This window comes from Rhea pennata, chromosome 5, assembly GCF_028389875.1.
Source record: "Rhea pennata isolate bPtePen1 chromosome 5, bPtePen1.pri, whole genome shotgun sequence".
In the NCBI taxonomy this organism is placed as follows: domain Eukaryota; kingdom Metazoa; phylum Chordata; class Aves; order Rheiformes; family Rheidae; genus Rhea; species Rhea pennata.
The window spans coordinates 35,193,694-35,220,586 of record NC_084667.1 but is presented as its reverse complement, the minus strand read 5'-3'; the positions used below and the strand labels follow the sequence as shown (position 1 = coordinate 35,220,586).

The window sequence follows — 26,893 nt, the reverse complement described above, 5'->3', positions numbered from 1 at the left end:
CCCATAATGACTTTGAAGACACTTTCCAGGGATATTAAGAGATTAACTTCCCTGCAAGCTAGAAAAAAAAAAAGTATTACACTCTACTGGGATCTAAGATGGAAAATACTGTTTTTTTTTTTTTTTTTTTTTTTTTTTCTGGAATAGCTTGTCCGGTTGAAGATTCATTTCAATTTTATAAATCCATACTATAGGCTTATTGAACTCTGTATTTTATATTTCTAATCTTCTCTTTACAGTAATCTGGAGTTTCCAAAAATAATGGTATTAGTTTGAACCACTTTTTATGAAGCAGGAACGCCTGCATTTCTGAAACTAACCTGTTTAAATTATTTAGGCTTTTCCACAGGCATCATTTATTGTCAGGATTTCTAGTTAACTTGTAACTCTGAAATCTGCCTATGTTGGACATCTCTGCTGGGGTAGGATTTCCCTATTCTTTCTTGTAGTTATGTTCAAGGATTGTTCTGTTCTAGTCAGCTTGTTTGACAGGGATCAAGTTATTTTCTTTCTTTTTTTTTCCCCCCTCCCCTGTGTCCAAATCTGATCTGTGTAATGCCCTGTTCACATGGCCTGATAGAGCAAAGGGACTGCTTGTTTGTCTTGAAGCTTCTTAATGCAGCCTTCAATACTAAAATATCTGCACAGCCAATTTGACCTGAGGAGATCCCCTTCCTTCCTTTTCACTCTTGCAGTTTGGTAGGTTAACCTGGCACCTTAGGTTAGAGAGAAGGCAAAAAAGTCTTAAGCTTTTTGTTCCAGCCTAAGGTTACGAATACTTCTCCTACCTATGTCTAGGTTAAAAATCTGCCACTGAAATGTCAATTTCTTGACAAACTTTTCTTTGTAGGAAGGACATTAATTTTGTGGAGCTTATTGCTGGACCGTAGGAGATACTGGAATGTAGATGCTGTTGTCTTTCTCTTCGGTCGCCTTTGTGCATGCTCAACAGATAAATACCACTTCTAAAAGCATGGGTCACTTGGAAATGGTGTTTCAGTTGACCAGTATAAATTCTCCCTGCACCTGAGATTTTACTGCTTAGCTACGAACTTCTGAGAATATAGAAAGCACATTTTCCTTTGAAAATATGTAGTGATGACCGATATGGCTGTGCAAAAATAGCTGGTGTTAGGGGATGGTGAGTACTTCAAACTACTGAACAGCCACAACTGGCAGTGCTGTGGCACAGGCTTCGTATGTGCTGAATTGATCAGCCTTGTTTGGTAGAGTTTCCAAGCCTTGCCTCTTCCACTGTGAAGACGCCTTTGGAAACTGCTTTGTTAAAAGTGTGCATTTAGTACGTTATCATTAGTGTTGCTTTTACAACTATGAACTTTTGGGGATTTGGAAAAAGGGTATTTAAGAGTAGCTGGCCCAACTGGATATTTTTAGTAAAAAGTTGATGGCTAAATGGCGTTTAAAGTTACCATTTCAGCAGATTAGCACTTCTGTTTATGGCAGTTTCAAGACTCAAAAGATTATAATAGTTGTCTGTAGTCTGTGAAACACATCTAGACAGTCTAGTTTCAGGCCAAAAGGCTGAAGTTGAGTTTTATTTGCCCAAACTACGTATTTACTATTAGAACTGTGCTTGTCTTCTGATATGATAGTTCATGTTAGATTTAAATGCTATTTTATGTCTTCTTCCTAAATAATGAGCTTCTAATGATCAGCCAATAAATCTGGGAAAAACTACTCTGGAGTTTACCAAGGAAGCTGAATTGTCCCACGCTTTCATGTTGGATATTGTCCAAGCTGATGTTTTAAAAATTCCACTGGGTTAACTGTGGTAGTAATAGAAGAAATTACAGGACAGGAACTAATGTACTGCTAGCAATAAATCCAGTCATCTCATAGTACAAATGAGATGTGTTACTGGCTTTTAATGAGCCTTCTAAACTTTTAATTATACAAGTGCTGTGAAAAGTTCTGGAAGCTTTTAATTTTTTGATTTAATCTTTGTTTGGCACTTTGTCTTATGAGGGCTTTTTTTTTTTAATATATATTTAATATTTTAGAGGAAAAAGGAAGTCTTCTTGTGATGCACAGTAAGAGCTCAAGTATCTGGGCATCTAAAGGCAGATTTGCAGTTGGCTAGTATTTGGGGGTTGGTTTCTATTTAATTTTAGATAGCCATTTAAACTGTTTCATCTTCTGATCATGCTGCAGGCAATAGGAGGAGACAGGTTGAGGAAGTGAGGACCATGGCGGCCGTTCAGGGGAATGACAAAACCTCCTTCTTCCACTGGCAGCAAGTTGCTAATGTGGTTCAATTGTATTGCAAAATATTAAACTAGTAATATTTAGGACTAAGTTGAATCATTCTAGAAAACTATAGTCTGCATGAAACTGCATAATAAATTTATTTAAAGACAGCAGCTCTGGTTCCATGCCGTATGCTCCTGCCTTTCTCCTTGTTTCCATTTTTAATACGATCCTATAAAGGATTGGGACAACTTAAACTCATTGGGTCGCCTCTCAGGTGAGGTTTTGGCCAGTCTAACTTTGTGAACCAGCTTGTCCGGAATTGGACAAATGTCACTGCTAGCTTGAGAGGAGGAGGGTGTTTGGAGAAACTGCTTTTAGTTGCTTAGCATACACATTACTTCGCCTCCCCCCCTCCCCCCCAGAACTTAAATCTGCACCTTCAGTTATAGTGACTTGACTCTGAACTGTAATGTAATCTGTGATTTAAAAACAAATTGTTCTATGCAGACTTTTTTTGCAGTGGTGATTAGCCTGGCCCTTACTTAGAAGTGTTAGTCATCCTGGTCTACAGATATGGGCTTGGTACCTTTATTACCTGGCCTTGTTGCAAGGGGAAAAACAGGCAAGGTTTCTGGTGCTCAAGTTCACCTTTGGATTTCTTAAGCATAGTTAACTGTAACAAAAAATGCAGCCCCAGTATGCTAGTCTCTTTCTCCTTTACAGGAATACATGTGGATTCCTGAAGATTGTACACCCTTTCGTGTTAGTTCTGGAAGAGATCTGTTTCAACACATGCTTAAAAAAACAAAAAACACCCATCTTCTGCTTCCGCGTTTGGTTTGACAGTCATTAAGGGGCTGTCTCACAGTAGCTGCCGAACTTGTGTGGAGATTTTTTTTTTTTTTTTTTTGTAAAATAGTTACTTCACCTCAGGACTAAAGTGAGGATGATTCACGAGTTATATATTTCCTTCCTTATTAACTGGATTTTGGTATTTAAATGTGTTTTAACTTGGAATCTATAGCAGATTTCTCCATGAATAATTGTAACCTCACTTAAAAGAATATATCACTTAGTAAGGATGTAAAACTAAGCTGAATGTTTAATGTGGTTTAGAAAGATACAGTCATTCTGATTATGCAATTAAGAGTAAAATCCTCTGTTCCTTGATTCAGTTCTGAATTAGAATTTCTCTTCAAAGCTCAAGAGTTTGTATTAACGCCAAAATGAGACTGACTCTGTGGATATACTGTTTTGTTTCAAAACTGACTTTACCCTGAATTGAAAGATGACTTGTTTGCTTCCCATATCTCGCTGAAGAATGATGGTGATCATATTGGAAGTGTTTGAGGCTCTGGGTTTCAATGGACTACTTAATCTGGCTGTATCTGTGTTAAACAAATGTTTCAAAAATGAGAATGTGGAGAGCTTACCTTCAGACTTTCCTCCTGACTCTTTTTGATGAACAAGTCACTATCTGCTTCCAAGCTATAACCAACAAACACAACTGACAACAGCATCTGGGGTTGTAGAGAACTTAAATGTGATAGTAAAGGTAGGAAAGGATTTTACTACTAAAAACAAATCTTACATATTACTTTAGAAATGAGAAAGCAGTTGACTTCAGCCTGACTTAAGCTTTCTGCAGAGTCCCAGGGCTCTGAAACATTTTCTGATATTTTAAAGCATGAGTTAATGTTACCAAAATGTACTTGATTTCTGAACCTTTGTTGTATTGGCTTGTTTGGGCTTGAAGAACTTCTTGCTGCTTTAATATAGTTGTATGGATCCAAATATCCACAGTCTAGGCTAGACAATCTGCGAAGTCCAGTTAAGCAAGCAAGCAATTTGTTTGCCATGTGAACGTATTTTAGAAGTTCTGACCTGACTTGAATGCTTTTTCCTTCCTTCTCAAGGATCCATTTCTGTGATGGAATCTACTTTTCCAGTCTGTTTCAGTACTTGGAGGGAGTTGTGGAAAAACTGCTACTATAGCCTACTATGTTGAAAATTGCTCCTGGTAAATTTTTATAGATGAAAAGATACTGTGTAGAGAGTATTTTAAGCACTCTTTGAATTGTAAGTGGCCAAGATTAGGAAGACTAAGTGCATAATATGTTCATAGGTCTTGCAAATGTCTGTTTTGAAGCAAAAATAAAATTCAGTGAAATTAAGATTCATCTTTGCTTACAGGATAGAACATTTTTTAACCAGACGTGTTTGGACTTGAGGAATTGCAGAGCCTCAAAAAACTTTGTAGGTGTTTACTGGCATTAAAATGCACTAATTAAAAGCATTACAAAGAAGTCTTAAGAGACAGTGAAAGCCTATCTTTCTCCAATCTTGAGTAATGAAAAGTGCATTACCAGTGAGTTGCCCAAGTCTGAAGTTTAGTGTTTACATTCCTGATAGCAAGTCTTTGTGTTAGCACACTCAGTGTTAGGTGTTGTTCAATCCTTAGAAATGTGATGAGAGTTACAAATAAGAGGTGAATGTTCATAGTAGGCTAACAAGCTGCTAAAACTGAGTTGATGTACAGTGTGGATGGTTGTAAACTAGTAACTGAACAAATGGTAAGCACAGTGCAAATTCAGTTTGAATTTAAAATTTGAAAGCTGTTTTTTAAACAGTGCTGAACTGCTGTTTTCTATGGAGACTAGTATTGTAAGATGAGATTCACAGGCATTCAGCTCTTAACTGAAACAAATGATGCTCCCTTCTTCAAAAAATGCATCCAGAAAAACCCAGCCCTCAATAGTATTCACGTTATGTGCGTATAACCACTACCCATTCTACACATAACTCAAGTGTTGAGGCTGCATAACATTTTACAAAAGTTTTCGTAACAGTATATTTAAACTTAAGAAGGAGGCTAGCTAAAAGGCATATAATCTTTTTGAAGCTGTAATTGTTATTCTTTAAACCTCTGTTTTGGGCATTCGCTCAAAATTTGTCAGAGACTGCTTTAATTATATTTCAAAAATGCTTTCTTTTCTCCAAGAGAGTTTGCTGTTTCTTGGGGATTCTTATTTTTTTTCCCCTGGAATCTTGTATTTATCTGGTCAGCAATTGCATACTCTCCACAGTTTGTACCTGTAAGTCCTAACTAACTGTTTTGCTGGTCACTAGTGGGGTGCCAGATTCAAGGGAGAAAAGAAGGGAGAGTCTTTTCTGTGCCACTGCTGCTCAAGCAGCACAGAAGTTAAAACTGCTTTGTTTTAAGTAGCAGTTAGAGGAAAGCCAAAAACTGATGGGTAGTATTCAGGAGTGGTGAAATGTCGAAAGCACTGGTGAATGTTCCCGTTCAGAGGACAGGAGTCAGTTTGACCTCAGTCTTTCATCTTCCTGAGGCTTGCTCCACCTGCAGAGTAAGTTGCAACTCCAGTACTAATGGCCCATATATCCCTAATGTGCATCAATCTTGCTGAATTGTGCATAAAATCTGTGGAATTTTCTTATTGTATGACCATCTGTAAATGTCATCAGAAATGAGCCTGTTTATGAATGCAAAGTTGAAGTGCTCATTTGGGAAATATCAAAATTAAGAGATTCAAAGACAGAATTCAGGTATATATGTGTGTGTTCAAGTTGAAAACACTTTTATCCTGTATCCCCTTTCTTCCCTTTTTTTTCTCTCCTCTTCCCCAACCCCATCCTAACTCACATTTCTCATGGCCTGTGAGAGGAGCAAAGTTGTTTTTGATTTGTTGCTGAAGGTACTGTATTAGTGACCAATAAGAAGTCCATAAGGAAATAAACTGTATTATAGTTGGCTGTGCACAATAAGTATGTCACAGATGATGACTTAATAGTTTTTCCTAATGCGTTTGTTCAGTGATCGTTGTACATGGAAGAGCTGGGTGTTGAGAAAGGGAGAAAAGTAAGAATATGTGGCTTTTTTGTAACACTATCTCGTGCTTTGCTTAGAATCACCAAACCAAGCCCATGCTTTTGCCACTACTTGCATGCTGTATTCTATTTAATCCTTCTCACCCTCCCCTCCACCCCCCCTCCATCATTTAAGGAGAAGACTTACCTAAACTTTAAGTCAAATGTGTATTTTGTATGCTACTGTCTCTTATTCAGAAGTCAAGATTTGTCCTACTTCTGCCTTCAAAGCATGTGTTGGGAAGGCAATCTAATGGATGTGCTCCTAAGCCACTCTTTGTTATTTTAGAACTTTTTTTTTTTTCAGATGCATTCTTTAAGATTTGAGTAAGCATGCACGTAATGTAATGTTAGTTCTTCAAGAACGGATAAAATGACTTTCAGACTTGTGCGTTAGTTTCCAAAAATGATACCGTGTTAAGATAAAAGCTGTATCTGTTACTGCCATATACTGAGCAGAGACTTTAAGAATCAAAGATGATGCTCTATTATAAGTGATGGTCACCAAACATATAAAGAGATTACCTTGTATACAGCTCACGACCTTTTTTCTTTCTTTTCTTTTTATTTATTTATTTATTTTTTACATATTAGAACAGCAGGAGGTACAGTAAATTGAGGAAAGCATTAGTGGTATTAGTGGTTGCTTGGGAACACTGACTATCTTTAATTTAGGTTTTTCAGAAGAAAGGAGCAGGTGCTCTTACTGTTTCTAGAACAAAAAGAAAAATATTTTTAAGTTCTTGTATGAATGTGAAATAATTGAAGGAGAATATACCTGTCCTTCTGTAGCATAATCCAGGTTTTTATTTCCTGCCTCCATCTGCCAGTGTTCAACACCAAAATACTTCTGCAAAGTTGCTGTATTTATGCCAGCAGAGCATGCTCAGTGCTATCTAAAATTAGGGTTTATTTTTAAGAAAGCATTGGGTTATTGAGAGCACCTCTGGCAGTCATCTCAGTCTTTTCAGTATTTCTGATTTTCTGAGCAGAATGTCCCAGCCTTCTAAGGAGATGGCACTCCCTCTGCCATTGATCCCCAACAGTGTTAGTTCTCCCAGTCCCCCAAACACCAGTTGATTTGACCTATCTGTAAATGTCGGATCATGGGGAATCATGTCTTCATATACCTGTCCTGAGTATTATATATCAAGCGTTATATATCAAGTATTTAACAAGTTTGTCAAAGGCTGTCTAATTAGTTGGCTTTTTACTTTTTTGCATGACCCAAGTGTATGAGACTCAGCAAAATAATGAATTGCTCAACTTTGCCCTGCGTGTTTCGTTGTTCTGGAATGCTGTCTGGGTTTAAGTTTGTTTCCAGAAGTCAGTTCAGGCTTCCCCCCCCCCATGCTTTCCTTGTTTTCCAGCCAGCCAACTCTAATATTTTTTAAAGAACATAGTTTAGGAGCCCTTTCTGTCATGGGAAAGAAAGTTCTTCAGTTAACCTAACTGCACTGAATCTCTTCAGGTGCTGGGGCAATAGGAGTTACTTTAACTGCCAGTTCTGCCTGGCAGAGTAGTTCTAGGTCAGAGCCAACTTTGCATTTGAGCGAGATGGCAGGATGTTGCCACTTGTCCTGTAACAACGTATTTATGAAGACATTGAACCTGTCTGTGCTCCTCTGGGGATAGGAAGGGAAGTGTAGATAAAAATTGAAGTAATCTATAACCTTCTCTGCACTCTGGAGCAGGGTAAAGTGTGACTGATTTATAGAGTCAACCATATAGATCTTAATGCATAGTAGTCTGTGCAGAGTTTTTATGCTGGAGCTCAGCTCAGAAGTAGCTCAGGCAGAAAGCTGGCCACTCACCTCCCTACTGGCTGACCAGGACACTATTTAATTCTAATCTTAAGTTGTGGCCTTAACTTCGTCTAAGACTTGGCACAAGCACCAGCAACACACAATTAAATGAAGAAAGACATTTAGAAAATAACTTGATCAGATTTCATTCTTTTTCTGGATTAGGTATTTATGATCAGCATATTGTGTGATAAGGCTAGAGCTGGTGGTGGTATTTTGTGTCTGTGGTATGAGGATGTGCCACTGCATCCTTCAAGTGTGACAGGAACAAAGATGTTTCAGGTGAAGTGGAAAGGAAACAAAGAAAATTGAGGGCAGAGATCAAAATGTTAGTCAGTTGAGAAGCTTCCATAAGAAAGTACTCTGTCATGTAGCACTCAGCTCAGGAGATGTCTTGGGATCATGTTTTTCTGAGGTTTGGGAATCAACTCAAGTTTAAAGCTGAAGCTATGGTGTGTAGCATTCACTAAGTTGTTTGTTTTAAGCTATAACGTATAATTTATAGCTGGGAAAGATTTCTGAGCTATTCACAATGCTGAAATTGTAGATGTTGTTTAAATCTATAACTGGCCTGTAACATCAGCTAGAGGGTGGAAACCCTTCTATTTCCTAGCCTTCACTGGCTTGAAACCAAAACCACATTTGAACATGTGGAAAAAATTTAAATAAGCAACTAGTTACTCTTTGAAACATTAAGCATATATATTTAGTAAATATGAATGGAGATTATAGACATAGCAAGGATGAATACATATTTTGGCATGTACCACTCCTTTAACTTAGTCACAATGGTATGCTTTCACTGTGCTGGACTGCCTTTCTTCGCATGATCTTCAGGTTTTGTGTGAAGATAAAAGGGAGCAGATGATGCAACCAGGTTCTGGACTGTAGCTTACAGTACTCCAGTGATAGTCTGATTTCTCCAAGAAGGCCAATGGTATCCTTGGGTGCACTGGGAAGAGTGCTGCCAGCAGGTCGAGGGAGGTGATCCTGCCCCTCTCCTCAGCCCTGGGGAGGCCTCATCTCGAGCACTGAGTCCAGTTCTGGGCTCCCCACTACAAGAGAGACCTGGAGCTACTGGAGAGAGTCCAGCGTAGGGCTACAAAGGTGATCAGAGGGCTGGAGCACCTGCCCCATGAGGAACAGCTGCGGGAGCTGGGCCTCTTTAGCCTGGGGAAGAGAAGACAGGGGGGATCTCATCAATGTGTACAAGTACCTGAAGGGGGGTGTCAAGGGGATGGGGACAAACTCTTTCCAGTTGTCCCATGTAACAGGACAAGAGGCAATGGGCAGAAATTGAAGCACAGGCAGTTCTGCCTGAGCGTGAGGGAGAATTTCTTCACTGTGAGAATGACGGAGCCCTGGAACAGGTTGCCCAGAGAGGTTGTGGAGTCTCCTTCTCTGGAGATCTTCAAGGCCCACCTGGATGTGACCCTGCTGAGCAGGGAGGTTGGACTAGATGATCTCCAGAGGTCCCTTCCAACCTTACTGAATGTATGACTCTATGACTGTAACTTACAGTACTCTGGTGATACTGTCTGATTTCTCCCTCACTTTAGAACTTAAATTCTGAGCAAAATAAAATAATCCAATGCTTTCTTCAATCTGTGGAGTATTGACAACACTATGAATAGAAAATAAAAAAAGCTGCACAGGAAATGTGAAACTTTACTGTGGGTCTGCATCTTTACATGTAAAATGTTCACTTGGAAGTAATTGTTCTATTAATTTAGGGAGAGGGAATCCTGAGACTGCAAGCAAGTTCAGCTGACAGAGAAAATCCTCTATGTATATTAAAGGCAAAATCAGTGCAAGGCAAATTTTCATTCTCCCTGTCAAAAGACTTCAGCATTTAGAGCAGTGATTTAAGAATTCCTATTATCTTACGTGGAGTAAGACTATTAGAATAGTACCGGATGCAGTAATCTCATTGTTGCAGGACACTACCCATAGGAGCTCCTGGAAAGGTGAGAAAATCAGCATTGAAACATGTTTAAAGATGACAATGTGTATAGGAAGAGTTGTTGATAGTGAGTTGCCCAGCTGCAAATTGTGTAGGTGTTGCAAGGATAACTTTCTTCACCACCAAAGGGCTTGCATCCTTGGCAAGGCTTCCCATCTCTGGATTTATTGCCATGCAATCTTAGAGGAAACCTAGAAATCTTGTTGCATAATATTTTGCATAAATTGAATGGTTGACTGGGGTACTGGGCTCAGCTTCTCATTTCCACTCTAGGAGCTGGGTGGAAAGAACCTTATTTTTTACTAGTGGTTAATGAGTGGTGTAACAAAAGAGCTGTGACAAATAGTCCCAATGCAGTTTGGGAAGACTCCTTCAAAACCAGCAGCTATTTCAAGCACCTTACTTTTGTCCACTGCCTGGAGGTAAACCTCAGCACTAATTGCCTTGCAAACCTCTGATATAGTGGCTATGACAACAGATTTTGCAATGCAACTCCTTGGGAGGGAAGAAATTGTTCATGTGAGGCTTGTTGAATGGAGGAGAGCTCTGGCATGTGCTCACTCTGAATTTGAGATGTAGGTGATGCTAGAAAGTCAAAGTGCTTTTGTTCTGCACATTGGGACAGCACAGTCCTGTTGCCTCCTTTGGAGGGAGGAGCCCCCCTGCACTGTCTCTGTACCTAGCCTGACTCTCATTTTGTGTGTGGTTTCCTTCTAAGAAGGAAGAGGAGGGAGGGACATGGCGATGAAGGGAGTCACAAAAATGCCCTGGGGAGTCCATAACTTGTTCTGGTTCTTAGTCTTTGGAAGGATAATGAGAAAAAGATGAAGAATCCCTCTGAGACAGTTAATTTTCTTTTCCTGCCTACTTTTAGTGAAAATACTGCACTTTTTGTATATAAATCTGTAACTTTAGATGGTCTACTAATACTGATTTGTAAGAGTGGACTAAATTGATTTTATACTCCTTTTTATTTAAAACCTGGCATACTTTGTTACTTCGTGTATGGAAAGGTCAAACAGTAATTTTGACTTCTGCAGAACAGAGGAATGAAAATCTAAAATGGTTATCAAAGCTGGGGAAGGATGGTAAGAAACTTCAGTGTGCTTGCTTAATCCTCCAAATCAAACCTTGAGTTTTTAGATAGACTGACAGTGTCACTACATTTTAGTTATCTAATGCCTTTTCCGTATAAATACTTAGACTCCCTTTCCATGTGATCTTCCCTTCTAAAACCAGTTTCCTCAATTTTATTTATACATTTGTGTCTTGATAAGTGAGTTTTTCACTTCCATCTTTCAAAATGTGTTAATGGCAACAGTAGACTTGAATTGTGATTTAGAGTTCATGATGAAATTTGAAAAAATTAAGAACAGAAAGTCTGTTCTTAAGCTACTAGATAACGCTTTGAGTCATAGATACAGGCAAAAATAAAAACAAGAGCAGTTCATATTTTTGCACTTTAAATCTTCAGACAAGCAAGGTAAAAGGATGGCTTGTACTCAGAACAGTGTCTTTTCTGTGCTTGTTCTGTAGTGAAATGTTCTGCTGTGTGCAAGCAAACTTTCTTCTGCTAGAGAATTTGAATTGTGAACTTGAGTTGTGGGTGTGCTTCAGTTACGATCCAATGCATATTAGCTTTTCTTTTTAGAAATTGCTTAGCCTGTAAAAATGTGATATAAAACAAGGGGAACCATTTCTTACACAGAAATGTGCAGCTGAACTTGCATTAAACACTGAGAAATGTGCAAAGCATAGCATTCTGTGCTTCATACAGTTATCTCTGATGGGACAGATGGTTAGGACTCACACTTTTGCTCAGAGAGGAGCCATGGTGGTTTTAATTTTATTGATACTTAGAGGTGACTGGTTATAAAATGGGGCCATTGATGCAAAGCTGCTGGAAATACTGTGTAGATGTATCCTGAAAAGGCAGGTTTTAGTGTCTGCTATAGGAGTGAGCACTCTTTCAGTAAGGTGCAAAATATAAATACATATAGATCAACAGCAACCTGTACAAACTTTTCCTGTAGCCATCTGCAAGATGGTCAGGTTGTGGTATGTAAGCATTGGCATAGTGGTATGCACGGCTGGTGGAGTGTTTTACAGCCAGTGACGTGTTCTTCCCAGGAAGGCAGCTGCAGCTCTGTTATTGGGCTCTATTGGAGACTTTGTGTCCACACTGTTAAACTAGAAACCGTGTGTGTGTGTCCATCCGTCCAAGCGCCCAGCCGGCGCTGGCTGGGTGCCGTCCAAACTGAAACCAAGCAAGAACATTTACATTTGTAAGGATGAGTTTGTCTGTATTCTGTACTGACAGGGATGCTCCTGGAGATAGTGGGCTAGTGCTGTAGTTTTAGTTATTTCTTTTTCTTTTTTTCCCAATGGTGACCTCTGTCAGCTTGACTTTAAGTTTAGAGGACAGATGCTGAACAGAGTGACTTGTTGGTATCTTTGTATTTGTGTGATTGGGAAGATGTTTTAGTGAGAACTTCTGATTTTGAATTAAATAAGGAGATGCTCCCCATTTGAGGGATAGTCATAGCTTGTTTTTATACAAGAACAGCCCCTTCTTCCCCCCACCCCCGGAGCCAATGTGTAGGTTTAAAACATTCTTATTTGCCTATTAACGTATGCAAGCCGAGTTCCCTCGGTTGCTCTAATGTTTATCTAGGTACATACACACGTGATGTTCTTGCGCTCTGAATAATCAGAGTAGTACACATTGCCAGTTCAAAGTCGTTATGCTACTTCAGTTTAGCTTTGGTAAAGGTATTTCCCTAAGACTACATACCAACTAAAATCCATGTTGAGAAATCTACAGTTGTGTGTATTGTTGCTGCAGTACTCAGCATCTGGTCTCACAATCTGTAGAAAGAAGTACTTTATTCCATGGTTCAAGTTATAGGTAGCAAATGTGATAATGTCTGGTTGGAACCTCGGGTTTAGGCAACAGGAGATGCAGGTATTTTATAGCTTATTCTGCTTTCAGAAATTGCCTTGGGGAGGAGCGATTTAAAGCCATTTAAAACCTCCATCAAAGGAGATAAATTCTAGCAACAAGGATAATTTACTAAATTTCATCTAGTTTAAAAACTTAAATGTCATTTGTTCTGCATGGATCTATTGCAAGAAATACTAACAAAACTCCTAGAGAAATCTAGAAGTCAATAGGCACCTCCTAGAAAGGAGGGAAGATTCTGGAAATCATTAGGAATTGCCAAAAAATAATAAATCTTATCAGAAGGTGACAGTGCCCTAGCAGTATCTGCTTGAAAATTGTAGTTTCTGGGAGTTGCTGGGGGATACTAGGGGTTTTTTAGAAAATTCTTGAAAAATACTAAAAATTCTCTAGAAGTCCAATAACTTCTGGTAATCTACCATTAATTTCTAAAATTTGTCAGCATTTAACAGGAATAGAAAAGCTATTATCTCCTTTCTTCTTGGATAAAGTGACAGACAGTTAGTTGTATACAGGTATCAACCTGTTCATTTTACTGGTCATAAAGGTTACAGTTTTAACTATGTTGCTCAATGAGTGTCCCGTGTATGCTTGTCTTACGAATACAATTTTCTTCTGCAGTCCTATTTTGTTACGGATTATGATCCAACAATTGAAGACTCCTACACCAAACAGTGCGTGATAGATGAAAGAGCAGCACGCTTGGACAGTAAGTAGCCTAACTAAAGCATAATATGAAACAGTCTGTAGCTGTCAGGGTCTGTGTTTGCATTTGTATGCATAAAATAAAGCACAGTTGAACAACTGTGCAGTATGTGGTTTTATGGAAACTTGCAGCTGATAAAAGCTAATATACTGTCATTTTGTTACTGAGCTACCTGTAATTTGAAATGTTGAGACTTTACGTATGTTTAAGTGTCTTTGTTTGCTGTAGACTGAACACTTTAGAAGACTTATTTCTGAAACGTTAATGCCTACAAAACTAGGAGAACTCATACAATTCCTGTCACTTACTTGCTTGACACTTTAGAATGAAAAGCAGATTTCCCAGCTGTCGTATTCAATTTCTCCCAAATAAAATATAAATGTTTGCTTAAGAGTTTTCCCCCTTGTCAATAACTTCTTTAAGGAGAAAACAGCATCTCTGCAATGGTCCCTCTGTACCTTTTCCAGCTATTTCACCTGGTCATGAATTAGTGAAAATATGCCCAGAGTTTGTCTTTCAGTTTGGTTTGTAGGTATTGATTTGTTGAATCAGTCCAAGAATACGTTGGAAGTCTCATCAAAAATCCTTTAATGTCTATAGAAAATTATTTCCACATAGCTTCCGACGTACAGTAGAAGCTATCTCAGTATTCTCTTTGGAAGGTCTCTCTCTTTTTTTTTTTTTTTTTTTCCCTCCTCTGAGTCTGTATTCCAGGAACATAAATTGTAGTAATTAACATTTTGCATATGTTCAGTTCTGGATACAGCAGGACAAGAAGAATTTGGAGCCATGCGTGAACAGTACATGAGGACAGGGGAAGGTTTTCTGCTTGTTTTCTCAGTCACAGATAGAGGAAGGTAAGCTTGATGTCTACTTATTTAAAACAAACACCTTTGAACTTGTAATTAATCTAAACTCTAACAGAAATCCTGAACAGTTGACTCATCCTTATGTTCTGAGACATTAGCATTCTTTCAGCATTGATGAAAACCCACTTTAAATGACTGTGTAAGATGGCAAGTATTTATCCTTTACAATAGATTATTTTAAAGCATAACCAAGAAATAATGGCTCATTTCAGGAATTTTGTTACAGCCAGAATTTGTCCAGAATATTAGTTTCCTGCAAGTGAATGAGATTTGAAGCAAGTGCAACATGCTATGATATCTGACTAGCTCTTGAGAAATATTCTCTTGCCCTGCACTTGTCAGTGTTCAGTGGCTGGCTCTGTGTGCATTTATAAGCTGTTATGTTCTGTTCGGGATATGTCTCCGTACTTTATTTATGGGCAGATACTCACTCTGCCTATTCTCATAAATTGATTGGAAACCACATAACTGATTGACTGTGGTGTTGGGATGAAACAACTTTTTGCAGCCCGCAGAGTTTGATTGTGTAGCTCCTGATCACTTTAAGAGTAGGCAACTGCCATATACATATAGATAGTCATCTAAGATTTTGAGTATGGTCTTTCTCTGTCAGACTTACCAGATATGTAGTGATACGGCAGAAGTGGTCTGGGGAGCTCTCCTTCTCCTTGTTTTGAGTTGCAGTAGGAGAGCTAGAAGATGACCAAACTGCTGTGCTCAAAAGTTTGGTCTGTAGTTCTTTGGGGTTTTATTCCCCCCGACCCCCCTTACAGATTCAATCTGGGATCTGAAAAGTGAGTTCCGATTTTATTATTGATAGCTATTTGTAATCAGAATTAAAATACATGTTCTATGGAGGATCCATACATTTCCTTTGGATATGTATCTTGCACTTAAGGCTGCTAAATACAAAAATTCATCTTGAAATACTGTCCAAAAGAGAGATTCATGCTTTTGTCAAGAGATCTGGATTTGGGGATTTAAGGTATATTGAGCGCTTGTGTTAACATAGATGTTTTTTCTGCAAAGGACGGTAGATTTTTAAGTCATTCTGTGAACTTCTTTTCCTTGACTGAAAATTCCAAGCTTTTGTTTGTTTTTTTTGGCAAAGTGTCTGCTTTGCTTTTAAACAGATCTTGATATGTTAAACTTTATTCTCTTCACTTACTTCTCTGAAATCCTTAAAATATTTCAGATAAGTAGAATTTTCTTTTTTGTTCTCATATAGAAAGTAAATATTAAATGAATATACGTCAAATATCTACTAGTGGTATGTTCTACTTATGTAGGTGGAAACTAATTCTGAACAAAGAAATACAGATGAATTAGTAGCTTTCAACTCCAGTTAGGACAACACCTAGTTCCTCCTCCCTTGTGTTAAAACACTATGCCCAAATGAAGGTGTAGGTATGCCTGGTGGTATACCAGTGTCATGTCTTGCTCGTTTTTCTTTTTTTAAATGAAACTTCCTTATCATTTTGCTTTTGAATTTTAGTTTATAAATCTAAATGTAAATGGCTTCAGGCTTTAGTGGCCTGAAGTTAAACATGGTGTTTGGGATGCCTGTAATACAAAGGACATGCGCTTGTCTCCAGCACTAGCACTGAAGCTGTCTATGTAGGGATACAGCTGTAACTGTGTTCGCTGAAAACAGTGTATTTTTTTCTGCCAAGGTACCTGTTTAGACCAGGGTTAAGTTGTTCTATATACTGACTTTGGGGAAGCATCTGCTTTGCTCACCTTCCATTTAGCACTATTGGAAACTGTCCTTACTGCCTAAATAGCACCAGTACCTGAAGTAACTTGGTTGACTGTAAGTATATATGCAGGAAACTGGAAAGCTTTCTGCTCATTTAGCCCTTCCATTTTTCTGTCCTTCAAGGAATGCAATTTATCAGCTTCATAACTTTCCCAGAAATTCTTAGAAATGACTGTAGAAGCTTTGGGGATACCAGCTGATGTATTCATCAGCAGTGTTTCTAGACTGAAGTTTGAATGCTCTAGCTAGAGTTGTTCTGCAAAATCAGCATTTGAAATACGGTATGTTTGCTTGGTTCTTCCTCAACCCAGGGGAATCCTGGTGCCTCTAGAATGGGACTGACTGAATGTTATGCTTGCCTTGTGGTGCAAACCAAGTCCAAGTGTGTGGTGCAGTGCTGACTTGAATCAAGATTTTTCCAGTTTGAGCATTGACTGGTTCTCTTAACTGATCACGCAATGACAGCGGACTCTTTGAGGGAATGTCCGCAGCTGCCTGCTTGTATGACATGGCAGGGCAAGTCCTAACAGATGAATTATCATTCCTGAACTCCTGCAGAGCTTGAACCTGTGAATTAGTACACTAATACTCTAGTTTGTTCTTTTACAGTTTTGAAGAAATCTATAAATTTCAGCGGCAAATTCTTAGAGTGAAAGACCGTGATGAATTTCCTATGATTCTAGTTGGTAATAAAGCAGATCTGGACCATCAAAGACAGGTAAGCAATTCGGTATCAATTACTGCTTGCTTTCTTCCAGAAACTTGACAAATTTCCCCTCAAAAAGAAAGTGGAGACAAGAAAAAAAAATAAGAGGCATTCTAATAACTGATCACAATGCAAGAAATGCAACTAATGCTCACTTTCTATTCTTGAATGATCTTAGAAGTATGATGGTGTTGCACATACCACAGATCTATTTGACTCACTGGGGTGATGTTGAGACCAAATCTATTCACGTACGGAGTTGAGAGCTTTGTGTCATGACTTGATTACTCAGGCATGAATGTGTCTAATTCCTCTGTTTGTTACTCACCATAGTGTGCTTGCCAAACAGAGCACATTCCAGCACTAGCTTAGATGATTATGGGACAGCACTGATGTTGTTTTTATTGTTCTCTGCTGTTATGTGTAAATGAGTAGTCATTCATTGTTTTCTTTTCTGTTTGGCTGTTCAACTTCTATATAATTGACTTAAAGTTTTTGAAGTTAGAAGTACAATGACAGAAATTATTCCTTATTTTAAATGGCTTAAAATTAAGATTTTGAAATTAGTAGATTTCAGCTTTACATCTAGTTGTGAGAGAACTTAAAAGATTTGGTTTAGAATGATTTAAAGAAGGAACTTAGGTTTTTTTCATTGTTTATGCTTTCAATTTTCGTGCACCAAATTGCTGATTTGAGCTGAAATGAAAATAATCTTAATATGTCAGCAGAAAAGGAGCAATTGTCAGACTTTTTAAATGAAAACAAACTAAGAGTTACTAAAATTGTAATTACTTTGAGAGTTTCACAAGGAAAACACAGCTTTGAATAGTAGGAAGTTCCTGGATTTGGTCACCAAGAAAGCATGACTTAGTTTTCATCCACGAGTACTCACTTAGGTTTTGGTTTTTGCTAAATAGAATCTTTTCTCTGTCAAGAATCAGTTGCTGGAATAAGATGAAATAAGGCCTGAAATAAACAACATTGAGATTAGTAGTTTTGGTACTTTTTTGCTGTTGTCATTGAAAGAGTTTTGTGAGTACCACCTGAAGCCTTCAGTACTAGAAAATTCTTCTGATACTCCCTTGACTGTCACAGCCTCTTAACCCCAGAAGTCATTAAAAACTCAAACGTATGTCAAAAGATACTATGTGGAAAGAAGTTTTCACATTTACCTCACTACATTCATCAAAATGAACTTCAAATAGTCAGACGTGCGCAGAATTCTCTAGCCTGTCCTGAGACAAAAGTGAATTATTCACACTTTAATTACCATCGTTGTCCATCAAAATTCCTGGATTTAACCATGCAGGTCCTGGAAAATAATGTACTTCGTTTAATACTGGCTGACAAGACATCAGCATGTAAACTGTGTCGGTGAAACTAAACTGTTTTACATCAAAACAAACTAATTGCTGAAGGACAAATTCCCAAGTAGTGGGAGGGAAATAGCATTGTCTCTGTCAGTCCGTGTCCTCGGAGGATACTCACAAGCGTACGTAGTTCTGTAGATTCATTTCTATAAAGAGCTGTGAATTGTGCTCTTTCTTCCATCTTCCTAACATTATTGTACAACCTGTAACTTACCCGTTTCTGCCTTAAAGAAAGAGGTGGCTGTCACTTGTTCTCCTACCCAGTATCCAGTGTATTCAATCCCTAGCTGCTGCTTCAGACTGATTCTTGGACTGATTCAAATTTGAACTCAATGCAGCAATATTCAAATTATTTAACTCTGAAGTTTTGCTGCTTACAACTTCTGGTGTGTATAGGTGAAATAGTACTTCTAGGTTTTCTGAAATAGCTGGATACACATTTTTTAACTTTCCTACACACACATGTGCATGCACACACCCTTCCTTCCTTCACATGGTACAGTTCAGCTGGTGTTAAGTCGGTCTAAAGGAATGGTTGTGAGATGCTGAGCTGACATAATATATCTGCAAAGGGAGAGGTTCCCTTCTGTTTTGCCTCCCCTCCCTCTTGTCTTCATGTTCTCACACTTTCCTTCGCTGACCATTGCACTCATCTGAGGCACTTTGTGAGTTGAATAGTCTCTGTAGACTAGGAGGAAAAACAAACAAGCTGGAGTGACTTTTTGATGCTTGGTGAGTTCAGTGGGCTCACAGAAAGGTTGAGAGCCAGAGCTTGAAGCATGGGAAGGGGTGGGACTGTGGCTAGGAGCAGAGCAGGGAGGAGCTGGGGTGGAGGGGAAAGTGAGACCTTGTCTTTTGGCAGCAGCAGCACTTAGATGTTATCAGCTGGTGTGAAACAGCAGCCAGCGCCTCTGCTCCCATCACTAGGGCTGTTCCTGCTCCATCATGAGAACTCTAGATGCAGACATCTGTGCAGCTAGCTGGATCAGTTTCCAGCTAGGCTGCAAACTAGTACTGCTACCACTCTTCCCCAAATACAGAAAACTTCAGCTAGGCAAGCAGCGCCCTGGCTGCCTGTGTGTGGGGACATGCAGGGCAGGCCTGGGGAAGAGGCAAGAGCATTCATTGCAAGTCCTCCCTCAGCTTGGGTGGGAGCTCTCTGGGGTGTGAGAGAAGTGAAGTGTCTCTAGGCTGTAACTTCTTACCTATAAAAGAGAAGTGCTAATCTTCTAAACTTTTCCATTTTCAGTCTGCTGGTCTATCAGGCCTTGTCTGAGTTACTCCATAAATCTGTTTAGTCAGGCTAGAATATAATACAACAGTCCTTTTTCTTACCTGTTGATTTTACAGTCATTTTACTCTTTGACACTTTTATAATCGCAAATATATGCTTTTCAGCTTCAGAATTTATAAGTAGTATTTTTAGATTTTCAGGAAGTTGAGTATAAATGATATTTAGAACAAAACTGCCCCCACGAGGCTTCTGCTTTCTGTTTTTGAAAGCTAGGAGGTAAATCGGTGAAATAGCTGAGCAACGTGTGCTGCTATGAGAACATAAAACCTTTAGGATTTCTCTCAAAAGGTGAAGAATGAACCTACAGTATTTCCAGATTTCCCTAATCAGTCAGAGGTTGGTGACTGTGAGGCTGAGATTTGAGCACATCTCTGTTGCTCTTCCCTTGAAGATAAATGCAGTGTAGCAGTTGGTCTCTTAAAAAGATTAGCTCAGTATAACTTGGAACAACGCTGGATGTTTCTAAAGTAGCCAGTTCACGGAGCACCTGATGTTCCAGCTGTCCAGCTGGAACTGCTGCTACCAGAGGAGTAGGCTTGTCAGTGTCAGTACAGGATATGTCTTTAAGGTAACTACTGGCTAAACTGAGTCAAGTCTGGTCATTCCCAGATGACAGGATTTTTAGGAAAATCCAGGTTGCAACAGAAAAGTGCTTGAATTTGATTAAATGCTACTTTCTCCTTTGGCATCACTGCTGAACAAATACAATGGCTTAGTGCTAAGATCTTGTGTGTTAGTGGATTTTAAAGCGAAGTCCTTGTGACTTCAGTTTATGCCTGGGGTCAGCTTTGCTGATCCTCTATCTAGACGAACAGTCTTGTAGTTTGACCTTAGTCAGCCTCAGCCTAGAGGCTTGTTCCAAGGGGTGAATGGATGCTGGGACCTGGGTGGTAACCTGCCTTAATGTGTTAGCATTTAGCTTTGGCCATTCTCTTTGCTGTGAACTCCATATGAAACTGTGACAATAACTTCTCAAGGTACTAGCTTTTGTTTAAGGGAAAAATGGCTTAATATGTAGAATATTTGTAACTGGCAAATCCAGAGCAATTTTCTATGTAATCTTTTGAATATTTCCTCTAGTACTGTCGAAATGGAGATTGGCAGAACTGCTATTCAAAAATTTCTGAAAAGTGTACCAGCATAGTTAACTGTTGCCTTCTCTTTAAGGGTGGGAATGGCCGTATGCAATGATGCTTCTGTTATCGCAGACTATTTCTTTATGCTTTCCCATGGTTCACCTGATTTCTAGAAAACCAGAATATGAGCTCTGTAGACAACAAGTAATTAGTCATTTAATGCAGTATTTGAATACAGCAAGTCAGTCTGAATACATATCAGTGCTGCATAACCACAGTTTGTCTGCACCGATGTGACTTCTTAAATGAGAATGTGACCAAAATACAATTAATGGGTAAGAAACTACCACTGCAGAAATGCATGATGTTAGCCAACTTTAAACAAGAACTAGCAACATCTGTGAGTGATCTGTTGAGGCAAAAAATCCAGATGACAGCTCTACTTCTTGGGCACGATGGAACAGTCCGCAGGAACAGGAAAGTGTGTTTGGGTAGGGAGCACGTAGGCAGACCCTGAGGAAGGTGAAGTGGATCCCTGTGGAATTTAAGGAAGTGCTCAGTGGTCACTTTCTGATGCGAGTACAGCGTGGCCCTTAGCTATGGAGGCAGAATCTGTGTGCAGTAGTGAAGTTAAGCAGCCTTGTAGAGTCTGGTCTTCAGGTACCGAAACGAATAGCAGCTTCAGAAATGAATACATTTATGCTCCTCACACTTCTCAGATACCATAATGAAGAGGGAGAGCTGCGTAGGATGCCTAGGGAGTATGTTCCTGGGATTCTTCATGCAAATGTTAAATTGAAAGCTGTTTCAGTAAGAAAGACTGTTACTTGTGCAATGAGATTTTCAGTGTTTGTCTTTCTCACTTACATCTTCTGTTCTGGTGCTTAGTTTGAGAAACTCTTGCCAAATGCTGAGCAGCTTAGGGGAATGATAACTGAAAACAGACAATAAATTATTTGGAAACAAATAATAAGCATTGTAAGTGATTCCTATTCATCCTTAAGCTTACTAAAAGGAAGAGATTTTCACGTTAGGGCACCTGCACAGACACAGTATTTATTTCTGTCAAAATAAAATACAGTGTAATAACACTTTTCACCCTTACTGAAAAGTCTGCCATGGCAGAGGGTTGTCATACTTGAGGAAAGAGAGGGAGGTGATGTAAATTCACGTTTTTGTTTTCAAATATTTTCTATATTTGTACTTGCTAGATTTCCCTCAGCTTTAAAAATGGAACTGGTGTGCTCTGGCCTTTAATTTACTGCTTTGGCTTTGAAAACACTTGCATAGTGCTCCCAATCAAAATTTTTTTCATTTTTTGATTTTGTTGAGATCACTAAGATTGACTGTAAGCTCTTTGACAAGACACTTGTAAAATCAGACAAAATGATGAAAACGTTTGGATTTAAGCAATTACAGGTATTCAAGTAAATGTGATAAGAGCTCTAACGCTGCACCTATAGCATTTTAAAAGCAGAACACTGGAAATGTAACTTTATTGCAGTATAATAAAATTGCATTCCCAGCAGCTGTATTTATCCTGTACCTATAACATCTTAGATACAATAGTAGAGAAGATGGTAATCGTGTGCATTTTAAAGACTGAGTTCACTTTCTCTTCAGACCTGTATATTCCTTCCCATTTACTATTACTTATTCGACTTTAATCTATCAGTTTCTGAGGCTACAGTAGTTCATGCAGGGATGAAGAAAAGTAAAAGGAATATGGTTGTGCGAAAACTTCCATATCCATGCCTTAACCTATTTTTGTCCGGTCAATGAGGCAAAGATGCATAAAAAGTTCTGAAAGTTCTGCTACAAATTTCGGAGGACTCTGCAGTATCACTGGCTTACTAGAAGATAAATACAAATATTTCTCAAAATACAGCCTTCACAGGCTTTGGAAAAAGGACATTCAACCCCTGGGATTGAGGGGAAGATTGAAATACTTTTTATCCAGCTAGTAGAGCAAAACTCTTGAGTATTAATCAGTTTTCAGGCCTTAATGGAGAATTAAGGGATCCTAATCACTATTACTATTTGCACCCTGCAACTCCAAAAAGATCACAGTAGTTGATCTCAAGTGTGTGTGTGTTTGTTTGTTTGTTTGTTTTTACTGTCTTAAGGCTCCATCAAATGGTAATAATGCTGAAATACAGAGCTTAGCAAGTGTTTGAAAATAGCTGATGCATCCCAAGTTACTCCAGCTAATGCCATAAGGAGCCAGGGGCTCCTTGTAGAGCTTCATGAAGGTTTAGTGGGAGCTGTTCTCAATTCAGCAATAATGTTTAAGTAGAATATAAATGGGGGTGCCAGTGGCACAGGAACTGAACAAATTGAGGTGCATTACTTGAAGACTCACATATGTAGCTGTGAGAAAAGTATTTTGCAAGCTGAGGTGTACTGTGGTGAACGTTCCCAGCAAATTTTTTTTTAATTTTCATATATTTTTCTCTGTGTAGCTTCTTAATGGAAATGATTATCTGACTGCTTTTTCAAAAAGCAGGCATTTAGATCTTTGTGGTATCAGACCTGTACCTGCCTGCTTGATGTTTTGCTGTGAAAGCAGCATAGTCTTTGACACTTCTTCCTCTACCCACTGTCTTGCCAAGATGTGTTGCTGCTTCCTTTTATCACTAAAGCTGCCCTTTACTCCTTGTTCCTATGAGTGAACTTCCCACGGAAGCCTGGCTTGTGTATTGCACTACTCAAGGTAGCCTTCCCTTGCCTGACCTCACTGCTCTCAACATCGCCCAGAAAAAGGCAGCAATCTTCTTTGCTTTTGCTCTGTGACCAGCCTAGTTTTCTGTGCTGTAATGGGCCCCTGGAGTCCTGCCTTCCACATCATCCTTTTAAATTTTATGCCAATTTCTGATATAATGACACAATATTCTGGACTTTCTCACTCTTATCTCCCTTTCATCTGTTGTTCCAGAGAGACAAGAGGTAGATAGTTTCTTTAATGTCCCTAAACCTGGAGATTTCAGGGGTATCTCTTGTAATTCAAGCTGTACTTAAAAATGTCTGCCTTAACTTTTTGCTGTGTCATAAACAGATTTCTTTATGACTTCTATAAAGAGGCTAAACATCACTTAAGTGATGATCTTCTTTTTCCTCCAGGTTTAACTGGGACAGGGAAAGGGTGAATTTAGCAGTCAGTATCCACAGTTCTGTTAGTAATCCAGGAGACTTTGTTTGACTGAAGCACTTGCTGTGAGCAGGAATGAGGGACTCCTGGCAGCTTTTAAAGGAAAACTTGGTCTTGTTACTGCAGAACTGAAGTGAAGGGAAGGGACCTGCAGTGAAAGAGATTTATTATAGAATTTCTTTATTCTTCAGAAGATTCCTTAAAGAGTTAGTCTCTGTTTATTGCAGAAACTTCTGAAAAAATCTTCACTTACATTTGAAATGATGTCTTGGGTGGATTTGTTTTCCAGTTTTGTTATGTGGATAGTGCAGAAACTATTCAGTGGCCAAATATTATTTGTTGTATTAAAGTGCAACACTTGTATTATTATTTGAGGGAAGTAGTCTTTTAATGTGTATTTGCAGTGTCTGCTGATCTGAATGTCTCCTGAATCCTTGAGCTTAGTGATTGATTTGTGTTACAGGTGACACAAGAGGAAGGTCAGCAACTAGCACGACAACTTAAAGTAACATACATGGAAGCCTCAGCAAAAATCAGATTGAATGTAGACCAAGCTTTTCACGAACTTGTCAGAGTTATAAGGTACTGTAACTTAAATGTGAAAAAATTAATGTCCTTTCATTAATGGGTAGCTGCAGCAAAAGTATGGGGGAGATCACTAAGAAAATTCTACCTTTTGTTTTTTGTAAACTTCAACCAATGCTATCCATATACGATGTTCCTGTGTATTAAGAAAAAAATGTTTGTTATTTTGTGGATTTGAAAGAGAGCTTTGCCTTAATCTCTTCTATTTTATTCATCATGCAGTAAGCAAGCCTGATTAACTAAATCAGAATATTTGCCTTCTGGAAAAAATGGGATGTCTTTAAAAAAGTAAAACCAAAAAGCTTTTACTCATTTAATCAACAGTTTGGATGTCAAAATAAATTCTTTCCTCTAGGGAGTGTAAAAATGATAACTTTTAATGCAGTATTTTTTTTATTTAATATTCTATGAATTTAATGTGAAATACTTTATTTTTCAGGAAATTTCAAGAACAAGAGTGCCCTCCATCACCAGAGCCAACACGGAAAGAAAAAGACAAGAAAGGCTGCCATTGTGTTATTTTCTAAGAATCCCAAGAACCAAGCTATCAACTGCCAGATTATTTTTTTTTCTTTCCATCTTTTTACATCACTTCTGGTATTGGTCTAGCCTTATATGTGCATGTCCTAAAAGTGGTCACCAGAATAGCCTTAGTCCAAGAAGCTGGCAGAATAGTTCTTAAAGAAGACTCGGTCATCTTGGGGCAGACTTCAAAACAAAACACTAAGGCTGCTTCTTTAATACCACAGTTCCTTTCTTCTCTCCCTTAAGAGCTTGCACCTTGTGGAGTTTTATTCGCAAAGGAGATGAGACAAAGCCGTGTAGGACAAGGTGTTGAAGTCATGCATAAGTTGTTTCTTGTGAATTAATTTATTTTTACTTCTGATATTTCATTAGCTATTACAAAGACCTATATTGAAGTATAGAGCATACTTTAAAAAAGGGGTGGATTGGCTTTTTTGCCCTCAGTTAAATTAGACTTGAGTATTCAGCTAGCCTTAAGAAACCTACACTGAATTTCATTGTCAGCAAAAATGTTCATCTCTTGTTTATGCTGCAGTTTTTTTTTCAGTGGCCAAACAGTCTACTGTATTTATTTTCTGAATCCAGAGCAGCTACAGGATGATTACTACTACTATTAGAATATGGCCAAATACCTGAGCTCATTCTGGATGGAGGCATTTCAGCTTGTTATGAAATTTCACATCACTGTTTGAAAAAAAGAAAAAAAAATGTGTCTTCCTTTGTATTTCTGGGTAAGGGATTGAGGAAAACTTAAAATTGTAGCTGTTTTTGTTTTATGTGATATAAAAATGAATTTGATCTTTCCATTGTCAGAGATGATTAAATGTTTTTGCTATATACTTTTATACATTATTTTCTTATCAAACTAGTTAACAAGTATTTTTATATGTTTGTAAGCAAATATGCTTTCACAGCATAACTTGTGTATATGTAAAGATGAGTATTTAATTCTCACAGTTCACTTTTAACTGACAAAATGTGGGATTTGCCAAACTGTGGTAAACTTCTCCTTACTGTTCTGGTTATGCCCAAGAATGGCCAATTATGTGCCTGCCCAACACACCCATAGAGTAAAATCTAGTGTTGTATTTTTAATCAATTTCAGTATCCCATACTAAAGACTGACCATTATGTGAATTATTAAACTGTAAGACTTTTAACTGATTGTTTAGTTAAACTGTGGATGGTTGTTTAATTTGAGTTCTGTGGATTGTGTTTAAACAATTCAAGAATATGTTCCCTGATACTGAAATACGGAGTGGTATTGCACAGTTGTCACCTTATTGAATGTGTCCAACAGTTCTTTGAAACTTGATTATTACGCAAACCCTTGTATAACTTCAGGTGCTAGAATTAAAGACGATCTAACCATTATCAGGAGGTAAGCATATTGCTTCTTTCTACCCCTCTCTTCTAAAAACTTAATTTTTGGGGGTGGTGGGAAGATGGGGTGATGGAAGCTAGTTAGACAAATATGCAAGTCTGCATGACCTTCCTTCATGCTTGAAAGTAGCTTGAAGCTTCCTCCTTGAGTGATGACTTGAAGCCCTTCTTTAGTCTTAAAAAAAAAAAAAAAAAAAAAAAAAAAAAGGAAGGGGGGAACACTGTGTTAATTCAAATTGCTGTAGCCAATAAAAGCTGATGTTTATTTTGACTTAAAATATGTATGTAAAAAATGGCCCAATTGACAATTCTTTTGTGTTTCAGGCTATGCTGACTGTCAGTTGCACTGCTATAAATCTATAACCCTCTGCTGAGGAAACAGTGCTTAAACAAGTTCCAGTTAACTCCACTGTAGCAAAGCATTAATCCTAGAAGTACGCTTAACAGCATGCGTAGCAGAGGAATGTAAGTTTTTTACATAATTTAGATTAGGTTGTGAAATACTGTCTATGAGAGATTAAGTAGCTTCCTTCCTCACATTGAATGCTATTGATTGGCAAATGGCTGGTTGTCATTTGAATAATATGTAGAAAATTCAAAATAGAGGTTGTAGTGGAAATACATTTGGGAGGTGAATTACATT

The 26,893-nt window shown here is 38.4% G+C and overlaps 1 protein-coding gene across 1 annotated transcript in view; it reads left to right on the top strand.

Moving 5' to 3' along the window:
• The window catches only part of RRAS2 (RAS related 2), a 45,358-nt gene extending 19,117 nt beyond the window's left edge, over positions 1-26,241 (top strand). The window contains exons 2-6 of the mRNA XM_062576186.1: positions 13,451-13,538; positions 14,290-14,392; positions 16,773-16,881; positions 24,221-24,339; positions 24,782-26,241. Of these exons, the coding sequence (XP_062432170.1) occupies positions 13,451-13,538; positions 14,290-14,392; positions 16,773-16,881; positions 24,221-24,339; positions 24,782-24,869 (507 nt within the window). The 3' untranslated portion in view covers positions 24,870-26,241. The remainder of the gene's footprint in view (positions 1-13,450; positions 13,539-14,289; positions 14,393-16,772; positions 16,882-24,220; positions 24,340-24,781) is intronic.
• Positions 26,242-26,893: the final 652 nt, after the last annotated feature.